The sequence below is a fragment of the Cynocephalus volans genome, chromosome 1 (assembly GCF_027409185.1).
Source record: "Cynocephalus volans isolate mCynVol1 chromosome 1, mCynVol1.pri, whole genome shotgun sequence".
Classification (NCBI taxonomy): domain Eukaryota; kingdom Metazoa; phylum Chordata; class Mammalia; order Dermoptera; family Cynocephalidae; genus Cynocephalus; species Cynocephalus volans.
In genome coordinates, this window is record NC_084460.1 from 300,891,621 (window position 1) to 300,905,335 (window position 13,715).

Consider the following 13,715-nt stretch of genomic DNA (forward strand, 5'->3'; position numbering starts at 1 on the left):
GCAAACGTTGAGAGAGGGGCCCACCAGGGAGGGAGCGCCGTGACACACCGTGCCAGCCACCGGGACAGGTGGAGAGGAGGTCGCCGAGGGGCAGCTGGGGACATGGACAGTGGTGGAGTCCCTAATATGCCAAGACAGCAGCACTACTAGTCTCCCTGGCTTGAGTAAAGGAGGGAAAGAGCGGTTCCATGGCTCTGTCCAACGGCATCTAGAAGTTTCCCGTTCAAGAGGGCAGATTGAATAACTGAGTATTGTTTCTCTTCCTCCCCCAAATTCACTCACATGACAAAATATAAATTAAGTTGTGAAAGGATTCATAGCAGGGCTTGACAGTGGCGAGTAGGTGCCTCAACTAACCAGAAGATTGGAGGGATTTCCTGGAAGCCATAAATCTGATGGGAGCATACTGACGACGACTCAGTCACTGGTGAGAGCTGTGCCCGGGCCGGGTGGTACCTTACAGAGCACCCACAGACCCCAGGGCAGCCCGCCTCCCAGCCTGGAGCATGCCGGGACCACAGGGCCAGCATGTAATGTGTGGCAGCTTAGGCTGTATGGCCACTTTGCTGCAGCTCAGGGCAGAGGCCTGGGAGGAAGGGCAGACACCTCAAGGAGACGTGAGGGCTAGAGAGAGAAGCGAGGGTGCCCAGCAAGCTTCAAGCCCCAGCAAACAACAGAGATCCACGCAGACAGAAGGGAGAGATGCAGGCCCGCAGGGCACCCTGCCCTCACATGCTCTGGGCCAGCTTGGCCCTGTCTTCATGGCCTCAGAGCCCGAGAGGGACAGAGAATGGGGGAGTCGGCTGGTGAGGGCAATGCTCGTACAACCTGACGTGAGGGGGCAGAACAGGCACCAGCCCCAGCTGGAACAGGCCAGTGGTCAAAATAAACATCAACGGGTGAGATTCCCCAAACAAAAGGCAAAGACTTTTAGGAGGAGAGAAGACAAAATCCAGCTCCCCACTGTTTATAGACATAAGCCTTAAAAAAAAACGGTCTGGAAAGGTTAAAGATAAGTGGTTGGAGAACTATTTGCTAGCCAAAGGAAACCAAGGGCAGAAATATTTTTATGAAACAAAATAAACTTTTGGGCAAATAAACATTAAACAAAAAGAAATACATCGTATTTTTATAAGAGCCCTGGGTCTACCTAAAGAACACTCAATTTTTAAACATTTAAAAAAAAACCCGAGGGCTGGCCCGTGGCTCACTCGGGAGAGTGTGGTACTGATAAAAAAAAAAACCCGAAATGTGTAAAGGAAAAAAATGCTTAATAATGGAAAAAGTATTACAATCTTATAATCACAAGAGAAAAACTCACTTTGCCAGGCAAAAAAAAAAAAAAAAAAAAAAGAGTACAGCTAAACTGATTTAAATAACTCAAATGCGCTTATATACAGATAAAATACCATTTAGAAAAAGCCTAAATACACTCATATATATACATGTATATAAAATACATATGAATGACAGAACTTTAAATACAGTATTGATGTATACACGTAGACGTACTTAGACCAAAAAATATCAATAAGAGCACACTTTCTTTTCAAATGCCAGGCTAGCATGTTCAAGATTTGATTACGGCTACACCAGCACGTACAGGAATGTGCACCCCCACTTAAACAGTAATGTAAACTCGCACCATCATTTCCACTAGCAGGCTGGCAAAAATGAAACAATCTACCCAGCGCTGGCCCAGGACAAATGAAGGAAAGTAGGTATCCCCATAAACTGGAATTAGGAAGGTCAGCAGAGACAAGACTTCTGGAGCAATCTGACAATCACCCCAAAGGTATTGCAAATGCACACGCCCACTGACCGACTTCTACTTCTTGGAATTTGTCCAGTGGAGATACTGAGAGATGTGTATAAAATGTGCATATTGTTGTTTGATGCCAACTTGGAGCTGTTATAAATAGTGATGCAATCACATAAATATCTATTTACAAGCTAGCAAAAAGAATAAGTTAGATTTATATGACATCAAAAGATGCTCATAATACATTAAAATGGAAAAAAGAACCCCACATACAGAATTACACTCTTTTCAAATGTTCACACTTAACACTGTATGTGTATACACAGGAAAATGACACTCCCACCTCAGTGGCAGCCTGCTGAGAGGAGGAGGGAAAGTCCAGGGCACCACTCAATGTCTGCTTTAAACACTTCGATCCACAGTGCTTAATTTTTCTTACAGTGATCATAAACCATTTCCTTACATCAATCAATACATAAACAATTTAAATCAATAAAACTTTCATCTCAAAATAAAACTTGGAATCCTGCCCTCTGGAGGTTTCAGACAAACCTCATCCCACCCAAAGGAAGGCGTGTGGGAATATTCAAGGTCTAGTGACCCAAGACCCTGAGCTTCTACCTCCACTCTGCAGAGCCAAGCCTAGAGTCACAGCTAACCAAGACTCAAGACTCAGGTACCTCAAGCATTTGTCCAGGTTGGCTGCCACCTCCCTTCTCAGGTGTATGAAGGACAGACACTGACACCTAAGTGCCCCTAAAGGTGTTGGAAGTCGCAGGAGGCTGGGCAGCAGGCGGTGGTGGTTCTGTAGGAGGCCCATGCCTGTCTGGCAGGACAGGGGCAGGATTCTTCAGGTTTGGGGGCAGGACTCTTCAGGTTTTATGACAGTGCATGCACTGTGACTTTCCAAGAATATAAGGTGTGAAGTCCTAAACAAATGTGTCCATAACACACTTCTGAAGCTCAGAGCCCAACACTCTCAGCTTCTAATCCCGTTCAGCCACTGCTTAGGAGCTCTGTGAGCTCAGTGACCTTAGGCAAGTTACCTCTTCCCTCCAGGTACGAGATTATCTAGGGCTATTGTGAAGACTAAATGCTTGTAAAATGCTTAGCCCAACACCTAATAAAAAGCACTCACACACCAGGAGCAATCACCAAGGTCACCACCTATGGGTGCGAATCAAGGGCTGCTTCCCAGAATCAGCACAGAGGTCCAGTTACAGAAGCACTCCCATCCCTCAAATCACCCCCCAATAAAAAACAAAGAAACTGGGTAAGAAATTAACCCTCCAAATCACAAACTGACCTTTAAACATCACTCTTGCTAGAGAGCAACTCCTGGCATCAAAGAAACTTGCATGCCACTCAAGTCAGCATGTAGATCAAAGCCAAAGACTTTACTCCAAATCCCTAGCAGGTCTTTATGAGTTCTTCTTTCACTGAGATGAAGAACAAACAATCTACTTTGCACATGATACTGTCATAAACCAACAGTGACCATTACCAAGAAAAACAGAAGTCTGAAATCCAGTAAGCAAGCGATAGTCACAAGTAATTGTATTTCTGCACAGGAAAGCCTGACTGTTTGGCCAGAGAATGAAGGACCCAGGCCTTACCTGGATGGCTTTGGGAGCTCATTGCTAGCAGCGTCTACTCCTTTAAACAATTCAAAATGGCTCAAAAATTCCACGTAAACGATAGCTACAAAGAGCTTCAAAATTCCACCAACACATTCAAGTACAGAAACGGAGAGGGCTGGATCACAACCGTGCAAATTCCAAGTCTCACTGACAATGTCTTGTAAACGCCGTGATCCAGGAGAGCAGAGGTCTTCTACTGGCTTTCAGAAGATGAGCCTGCATGGGTACAAAGAGAAGAGAGACTCTGGTTATGACACGAAGGCCCTTACCTGCAAAGCGCCACCTCAGTTGGGAAACAATGACTAAGTCTGTTACTCTCGCTTTTACAGGGACTGGTCAAACAAACTGTATGGAATCATTTCTACCAACACGAACCAGTTGGGATTTTTGTTGATGAATCACATGTATGTGTAAGAGTGCCTCTGCAGAGGAGGGCCTCTCAACCTCAGCACCACTAGAGTTTGGGGATAGGTATCTGGGAGAGGCTGTGCCATGCATTATAAGATATTTAGCAGCATCCCTGGCCTCTACCCACAAGATGCCAGGAGCACCCCCGTCATGACAACCAAAAACGTCCCCAGAGAGTGCCAAATGTCCCCTGGGGGCCATAATCACCCCCCGACAGAAAGTCTCTGATCCAGAGGCACCATCCTTCCCCCTTCCAGAAGTTTCCCCATCGTTAGGCTTTTGAGAGGATGCAGCGAACTATCCTCCAACTAATGTAAATTTATTTACATTATTTTTTTAAAAACATGAAGGAAAACTTTTTAAAAGAAAAGTCACTTTCCGCCCACTCCCACCACACGTTTTTCCGTTGTTGCACACTCCCATCCCGCCTGTGTCCACAGACATTCCTATTTACACAGCTGCAATCACAGAAGTTAGAAATTCAGCTCCCCTCACTTAATATTGTGCCTTAAATAGTTCCCTGTGTTTCTGTCTTCATGATTGCCATTTTCTCGGGCTTTTTTTTTTTTTCTTTTTTTTTCATTTTCTGATTATAAAATACATGCTCATCACAGAAAAGTGTTTAAAGGTCACCCATAATGCCATTGCACAGAGGCAAGCACTTGGTAATATTGTGACATATCTCCTTGCTGTAGTTTTCTTTGCCATTTGCCCAGGCAAACTGCTAGCTATACAGTTGTCTATCCAACTCGCTTGCTGGTATTACAGACATGCATTTTCCAATGTCATTAACAAGGCTTGATGAACATCATTTTGAAGGGCTGTTTCCTATTCCACTTGGATAGGCAGTGGCCCTGCATCCACTTCAGGAGGTCTGACAGCTTGCTGGCCTCAGGGCACTGCCCCCTAACCAGGAGACCAAAGGGCAGGGGGAGGTGATGCCAGCTGAGCTCAGCACATTCTCTCCCCAAGACTTGACTCTTCAATAGATCAGTCACTGAATAGGAGAGCCCCAAGGAGAAAAGCCCAATAATGCCAGCCACTTAGACTTCCTGACCAATCCTGGCTCAAGTGCTTTCTGAGGCTTCTGTGTTCATCTCTTCCTTTAAGAGTGTAACAAACTCCTTTTCTTGATTAAATTGGTCAAGAATTTTTCCCCCAACTTCTTATAACTGAAGAACTCCTAAGAACCCTGACCAATTCAACATGTAAAGGATCACCCCCCCTAAGCTTGGCTATTTAGGTGGTTTCCAATTTTACATTATTATCTACAACTCTGTGGTTAATATCCTTATGACTACTGTTCTGTGTCTGGTTATTTCTTTAGAAACACAGTGATTTATTTATCTTCAGGTTCAGAATTTTAGTTCATCTCTTGGTCAGAAAGAATATCATTTTCCTGAAGAGAATGCAGATGGTTTATTTTGCAAACCCTTGCAAATCTCAGATGACTCTGTATTCTTTACACAAAAGTCACATCTTGGCTGGGTATAAAAGTCTTGGATCACAAAGAGTTGCCCCTCAAAATTTTTAGCTGTTGTCCACCTCAGCACAGCATGGGATTCTCAATCCAGATTAACTGTAGTTCCTTTGCAGGTAAACTTTGGGGGCTTTGATGTTGCTGTCATTTGTTTCCATCTGCATTCTGCTAGTATTTTTGTTTTCTTGAAATTAAAAAAACATTGTCAGAAGATAATAGGTAAAAATCTCTTCATTTATTTTGCTCAAAATGTGACCCTTTCAATGCATATGGGTCTTCTTTCTGTTCAGGAAAATGCTCTTCAGTCACATCTCAGAGGATTGCTTTTTGTTGAACTTGCTCTGGCTGCTTCAGAGATTCCTATGCTCTTTGACTGGAACCTCTCCATCAGATCTGGCCTCTCTCACTGCCGACACATCTGCTGTTTATTCTGCACTCCCAGGCAGCCTCTCAAGTATGTTCTCCACTTCGCTGCTGCAATTTTCCACAATGTCAGTTTTATTCTTTACGGCTTCTAATACAGATTTTAATTAAGCCTCAACTCTTTGTTCTCAACCTCTCCCCTTCACGACTCACTCCCTTATCTTTTCTACTCAGCCTGGTCTCTCTTCGTGGCCTTCTGCTCCTGACTGTAGAGCTATGTCTTCTCCTAACCAAAGTCTTTTCAAAAAATGTTTTTCTGAATTAAAGTCATGTTTAGAGGTATATTCTTCTGCATTTCAGGATATTTCCCGCTTCCCCACATCCTGCAATACCTTTTTGACAGTCCCAAGGTGGGGATTATTTCTGTTTATTTATCCTCAAATAAAAACAGCTCTCATTTATACCTGAGGTGTGCAAAAAGGCTGTGTGTGTTCACTCCCACAACATTCTGTGTCCACTTTAACACTGGTTAAAGATGCTTCTCAGAACTAAAACTCTGGGGAGCTGCCATGCACGGCTCCTAGCCTAGTGTCCAGCAAATTCATCTACTGTAGTGCTGCCAGCTTCAGATGGACTATTCTCTTATCCCAAGCGCAGATTAAACAGAACACAGTAGTTTCTGCTATAACGTAATATATATATATATATGTTCTGGAAGAAACTCACGCTCTGCAAAACTGTATACTAAAAATACCAGGGCTTATGAAAAAAAACAGTTGAAGTAGACTATTCAAAATTATGCAAATTCATAACCAGGGCACTAAAAAAATCAATAATAACTCTACTAAAAACACTATCACAGATTACGAAAAGACATGTTATATTCCTAATAAATAAAAGGTCCAGTAAATAAAGAATTTTACCTTTAAAAAAAGGTGACAACAGTTTGATGGAAGAGGATAAAAGAATTGAAGCTTCTAAGTTACGGAATCAGGGACAACTTAACTACATCAATGATCTATCAAATTGTCTAAACATCCCTGAATAGCAGAGGTTGTCACGTTGGATAACAAAGCAAAACCCCACACTGCTAGAGTACAAAGGGGAATCATGTGAGACAGGACTGAAAATGGTCTGGAGAGAGGAGATCAAGCATGTTATAGGGTAAAATCAACCCTATCTAAGCACTAGAGACTTAACTACGTTGCTGCCTACAAGGAACCCATTTTAAGGATAAAAACATAAATAGATTATAAGTAAAGATGGAAAAACATATATCATGGAAATGCTAATCAAAAGAAAGCTATAATGATTATATTAAGATCAAAGCAATTAAAGAAAGAATATCATGAGGAATATAGACAGCCATTCCATAATGGTAAAGGGGTCAGTTCATCAGGATGACATAAGAATCCTAAACATTTATGCACCTGATAACAGAGCTTCATACTTGAAGCAAAAATCAACACAAGTGTAAAGAGAAATAGAAAAAGCTGCCATTACAGTTGGAAATTTCAACACCCTGCTCTCAATAATTGTTAGAACAAGCAGACAGAAAATCAGTAAGAACAGAGCAACTTCAACAGCACTACCACCCAATATGACTGATAGGACATTTATAGAACACTCTATAAACAACAGCAGAATACACATTCCTTTTTAACACACACAGAACATTTACCAAGATAGAACATCTTTTGGCCATAAAACAAGTCTCAATAAATGTAAAAGGACTCAGGTCATACAAAGTATATTATCTGACTAAACTGAAATTAAATTAGAAAACAACGGAAAGATATTTGGAAAACCCAAAATATTTTTAAACCAAATAACACACTTCATGGGTCAAAGAAATTTAAAATAGAAATCAGAAAGTATTTTGAAGTAAATGAAAACACAACATGTCAAAGTTTGCAATGCTTAGAAGGAAATTTATAGCACTTGAATGCCTATTTTAGAAAAGGCCTCAATTCAATGACCTTAGGTTTCACCTTAAGAAACTAGAAAAAGAACAAATTAAACCCAAAATAAGCAGGAAAAAGACAGTAATGAAGAGCAGAAATCAATGAAATAGAAAAATCAATGAAACTGAAAGGTGATTCTCTGAGACAATAACATGATAAACGTCTAGCCAGTCTGATGAAGACAGAGAGCACTCAGCAACATGAAGAATGGAGACTATACACCACACAAACATCAGAAGGACAAGGCAATGTTGTGAACAACTTTATGCCAATGCATTTGGCAACCAGATGAAATAAACAAGTGCCATGAAAGACGCCCACTACCCAAGCTCAGCGCCTGTCTCATGGGTCCTGGAGTCACCAGCGGAGCCTGGCTGCCGCCCTTGCTGTTGCGGTGTTTGCCAAATGGTGAGATCAAACCTCCCTTTCTTTTGCACTGATTGACTAGAATTCCACTGCGAGGGTGAGCTCTCACTTCTCCATCTTTCTATTTAATGATTTATTACATTAGAATGGACTCATCGACAATTATTTTATTCTGTGTGTTAATAATCCAACACTATATTTATTTTGTTGCTTAAGCTATGGCCACTGGGAGCTCCTTTAGGTCGGCTACCTGACAAGCTGCCATCCCAAACTTTTTTTTCCTCTGGAGCATGTACTTCCTGATTCTACAAGATGTCCCTGTCATGGCCCTGGAATCAATCACTATTCTAAGGAACCTTGATTCCTTTTTATGGAGGATTATGTTTAGGCCCCAAGTTTTGGGAGCTGGATGTGCTCATTCACGCCAGATGCTGTGGCCAGGACCCCTCTCAGCAGACAGGATGTGTGCAAACCAACTCTCACAGTCCTATTTCCATGCCTATCAGTTTACATTTACAATTCATGATTTATACTAATACTTCCCCCTCCAATCCAACATCACAAGGTTTATTTTGATCTCCCCCTTCAGTGTTTTTAAATTATTTCCTCAACAATGAGAAACCTGGTTCCTACTACTTACAATGTATTGACTTATTTGTTCGATCTAGCATAAACGTAAAGTAGTTTCAGAATTGCTAACACGAGCACATGAGAAATACATGCATGGCCAGACTAAGCACGCGCGTAGGATTCTTTCTGTCTTCAGCCTACAACACCCGGTCAAGACACTGTTTCCCAAGGTCACTCAGGTGCATCCCCCTCACATCAGTAAGTAGGCTATGCATGTGCAACAGAGCTAGATTACTAACAATGGTTACTAAGTGTATTCCATTTTGGGTTCCCCCCACATCCTGGTTGGTTTTAACTGTGTGTTTATTTTTTGGATCAGTGAAGACTAAGAAATATAATTTTTTTTAGGTTGAAAAATGTGTTTATATTGATATTTGCAATTTAAATTTCAGAGTGCACAGGGTTTTGATGTAAATTTATGTTGCTTAAGAAGAAAAAGCTTTTGTATAATGGAAATTTCAAACATATACAAAGCAAAGGAATGGTACAATGAGCCCATAGCACCCAGCTTCAACAGCTATCAACATCCACCATTCTGCCTTCATCTGTATCTCCATTTACATACATTGAAATGCCCAGAGCTTAACTGCACAGTTCTGAAAATAGGTACACCTCTGTAACCCTAGCACCATATGAGCTTTTGCTTACTTTTAAATGCATTGCCAAGCTGAGAAATACCTTTGGTATAGTTTATACAGGATGTAGTTCTGTTATGAACAAGAGAGGTTTTGAAATATTGCATCCTCCGTACTGGGGGAAGCAGAAGCCCACTGAAGGTTTCTGAGCAATACGGAGAGTTTGCAGGGGGACCGTGTGGGACAGACCAAGAAGATGGCATCAACCTGGATGGGGACCCCTTTCTAGAGCTGGTGGGTGGGGCCCAGGCCACTGAGAAGTGCTGTGAGAGCACTCCCTTCCACCTGGTCACACACCCAGCTTCCAGGGCTCCTTTTTGGCCAGAAATGGTCATTCCCTGGGGCCTTTCTCAGAGCCATGTTGTGCTATGACCCACAGCCTCCTGAGGGAAAGCTGGTGGGAGCTGGGATGCAGAGAAGCTGAAGACTGGGAGATCTGGAAAATAGCGGACCTGGAACCGGGTGGCTGAGGAACCCATTCTAGAACCTGATGTGCCCACAGCCTGTGAACCCTTCTTTCCAGAAGCAGGAGACTAGAACACAGAGTGCTCGAATCAAAGGAAGTGTGAACTTGGGCTCTCAAAGGTAGGCATGCCAGACCAAGGAGTTAGGGGCTCATGGTTGCCAGCAACAGAAATAAGACTCTGGATAATCTAGACAAACAGAGAAACGTCCTAGAAAGAAACTGCATAGCTGGAGAACCAGCTGGAGGGATCCAGAGGCAGGAAGTAATGGACACTCCCTTCAGAACACTCCATCCAAGATTCATGTCCTGATGGTTTATGCTGAGGCACAACTCTGGACCAGGGGAGGGCAGGACACCTTGACTGACAGACTCACCAAAGTGAGTCCAACTGGAAAGTTGGTCATTCCCCAAAGGAAAACTGAAGTACTATTACCAGAAGAAGGAAGAGGACAGGCAGACGAATGCCACACAGCCACAAGGGGACCTGGAGATCCCAGCCTCAAGGTGGGGAGACTAAGTCACTAGCAATTATGCTTAGTTAAGCTAAAAAAAAGTGGCTTCCAGGCAGTTACAGACAGGGATATTGAGGTCTTCCCAACTGTCCCAACTTCCTGCTGCATGCCTCCAACCTGTTTTGGCTCTAGCTAGCTTTGCAGTGACACAGTTGCTGGCTTATCTGATTAATGTCCGCCTCCTGCACTTGGCTGTCAGGTCCGTGAGAGAAAACAGGGACACATCTGCTCTTCACATGCCTGCACCCAGCTTGGGAAAGAGCACAGGACCAGGAGCTGGGAAACCTGTGCTCCGTCTGGCCCCAGCATCACTGCAATGAGCCGCGTGACCTTGGACCAGTCTCTGGTCCTCTCTGGAACTGTTCTCCACTGTAAAAGCATCAGGCTGTAGTAAACCAGCATTCCCTGGGGTGCTTGGGGAAAAGGCTCTGGGACCAAAGGCGTCTGGGAAATGCCAGGTTCCCAGAGTGGCTTAGAGACCATGCATACTAGCACAGGCAAGGCTAGTGAGGAAGTGGGCACTCCCCAGGCCCCCTTGCTGGACCCCATACTGTGCACACACACTTGCCGTCACCCGCTCAGAGAGACTGCTGCCGCCGCACCCCACAGCAATCCCTGCCACCGACCTGCCACTCCTGTCCCCAGCTTTCCTGCCTTTCGAAGCTGTTTTCTTTTCTAATGCTGTGGTGGATGCTGACATTACTTATTTGTTTGTCCATTTTTTCATTACCTGTCAGTGCCTCTACCCAGGCTGGAATGGAACCTCTGCAACAGCAGGCACTTGTCACCCTGTGGCTCTGCTACTGCACAGCACAAGGCGAGCATCCAACAAAATTATATGAATTGAGTAAACTTTTTAAAAGTTTTCCTGAATCCACCTCCAAAGGGGCCAAGGTTGAAAGCGAACTGCATAAAAAACATTTCTCTGCCTTTTGGAGGTTATAGAAAAGAAATTTTAAGGACCGTATTTGATATGGAAGATCACAGAAATTCAAAAGCTCATGGACCTTTAGGCCTCAGCATCCCCAATGCTTTAGGGTGTCTGCAGAGGGGCTGTGATTAGAAAACTAAGGTAAAATATAACACAATCTTTTTTAACCCTCAGAATATCCAAGTTAAAAATAAAGAATTCACCTATCTTCATGGAGATCACGGGACAGAGAGGAGGAAGTTAGCCAAGGAGTTAAGAACAATTTCATAGCTGAAAGCTAAATGGAACCCATCATAAAGAAAGCAATACTATCTCAATTCCACAATGATGGTGAAGTCTTTTCTACTTGCTCTAAGATGAAAACCTATCAATAAAGATGTCCAACTTTAACCATTATTAGGCAGTAGGTCTTTGAAGAATCCACTGCCATATTTCCAGTATAAAAATGTACTCGGAATTGAATGGTTTAATGAAATAAAATGCAAGCATGATACACGTCCTTTTATCTTGATATAAACGTCCAATGATGCTTTACTAGCCAATAGATTATCACTTTTCTAAGGAAATACATGGAAAGCACATGGTACTAAGATCTCAAAAATTACTGGACTTTAAGAATTCTGAAACCTATTCATGAAGAACATTTGAAATTTATATCTGTACATCTCCAACTAAAGTACATGTTTCTGATAAATAATAAATAAAAGTTGAACACCTGACTTTCAAACACAACTGCTTTATGACTATATTTTTTCCTGATTTACCACATAAATTAGAAGTCTACAGTTGAATGAGAAGTCAAGAGGAATCTGTGATTCTCATTCACAAGTACCTGTGGAAAGATAGGCACGATCACTCCACTTAACTGGGCAGTCTCTGACACCCAGCATGTATTTATATAAAGACATCTCTTTATTTTTATTTCTGCCCATACAGAATAAATGAAACTAAATGCGTCACTATGGGTTATGGGTATGATAATATTTCCTTCACCAAATATTTTGAATCTAGAATTACCTATGGTCCTTCTCTCCTGCAGCTTAGAAATTTTGAAAGTTTAGTTGACTTAATTTCATGGAATAAGCCATAAACCTTCCAAAGAGCAAAAGTCTTAGAAGCTATAAATCCTTAAGAGAACTTTCTTTTAAAAATCTTATCAAGCTATCACAAAGCAATGTGGCACAGCAAGGAGGACACATTTTGTCACTTACCACAACCCTCCCCATCCAATCCACTGGCAAAAAGTGACTATAGCTCAAAGTCTGTATTATCCACACTACTCGCCACCACTGCGTTAGCCTGCCAGGCTGATGGAGGGACAGCAAGACAGCCCAGAGGCGCACAAAGCAGAGGAACAGCCTGACGAAACCAGAAAGACAGCCCAGAGGCGCACAAAGCAGAGGAGCAGCCTGCGACACGCCAGTGCAGAACAGCAAGTGTGAACCACTTGCTGAAGGCATCCCCTAGGCAGGGAACGGGAACGGGATGCCCACTCTGACCACTTCCACTCAGCCTGTGCTGGGGATCCCTGGAGATCCCAGCCAGGGCAATAAGGCAAGAAAGAGAAATGAACGGTACAAGGACTGAAAAGGAAAATGTCGCTATTCACAGACAACATACCGTACACATAGAAACCCCCCCACAATCTGCCAATGACTATTAAAATTCCAAAGTGAATTTAACAAGACAGCTGAATATGCAGTCAGTGTACCAAAATCTACTGTATTTCTACATATCAACAACAAATAAATGGAAAGTAAGCTTTGAAAAAAAGATATCATTTACAATAGAATCTGATAATGGCAAATATCCAGGACTAAATCTATCAAAAGATGTATAAGAGCTTTACACAGAAAACTTGCCAAACTACCTCTAGAAAGAGACAGACTAGGATGCCTTCAGAGTCCACGAGGACACCATGCCAAGTGTGCCTTTCCGACTGAGAAAAAGTACACAAGCCCCAAGCAGGCCCTAAGTCAGGTTTGTCAGACAGAGAAAATGTGTATAAAATAGTTTTACATTTAAATATTTTAATTAAATAGTTGATTTAATTTGAATTAATTAAAATTTAAATAAATTTTACACAAATGATTTTTCTGATTCCTGTTCGTGGTGAGCTTTTTAATAAGCATTGTTTTCTTTAGCAAACATCCTTAATAAAATACGGGCTGTAAGGTGTAGCAGTTATGTTTTGTAAGTGCCATTGTATGACAGATGGTCACACACTGGAAGACTTCAGATATTTTTCCCCCATAATTTGTTGGGACAGATTTATAACTTAGTTTCATAATACACTCTATACTTGAAAGTAATGAAATTCCACTTCACTGTATTCTAAAAGGAATAAATTTTGGAGCATTTCACAAAACCCACAAACTTCATCTGAATAATGCCAAAGGAAGCTCTGCTGAGCAGAGGGCTGTGATTCCGTCCGAAGCTCAGACCCGTTCCCCTTGTTCTGGAAGGGCTGGAATGCTGGACGTTAAGAGGATGAAGGGGAAGAGCAGCGGTGGCAAGAGAGGTCGGGGTCATCAGGGACACACGTATGGCACTGGAGG

At 42.5% G+C, this 13,715-nt stretch overlaps 1 protein-coding gene across 1 annotated transcript in view; it reads right to left on the reverse strand.

Annotated features, from left to right (window-relative positions):
* The window catches only part of HDAC4 (histone deacetylase 4), a 308,256-nt gene that overhangs the window by 280,768 nt on the left and 13,773 nt on the right, over window positions 1–13,715 (reverse strand). Inside the window, exon 2 of the mRNA XM_063099194.1 lies at window positions 3,379–3,618. Within this exon, the coding sequence (XP_062955264.1) occupies window positions 3,379–3,400 (22 nt within the window). The 5' untranslated portion in view covers window positions 3,401–3,618. The remainder of the gene's footprint in view (window positions 1–3,378; window positions 3,619–13,715) is intronic.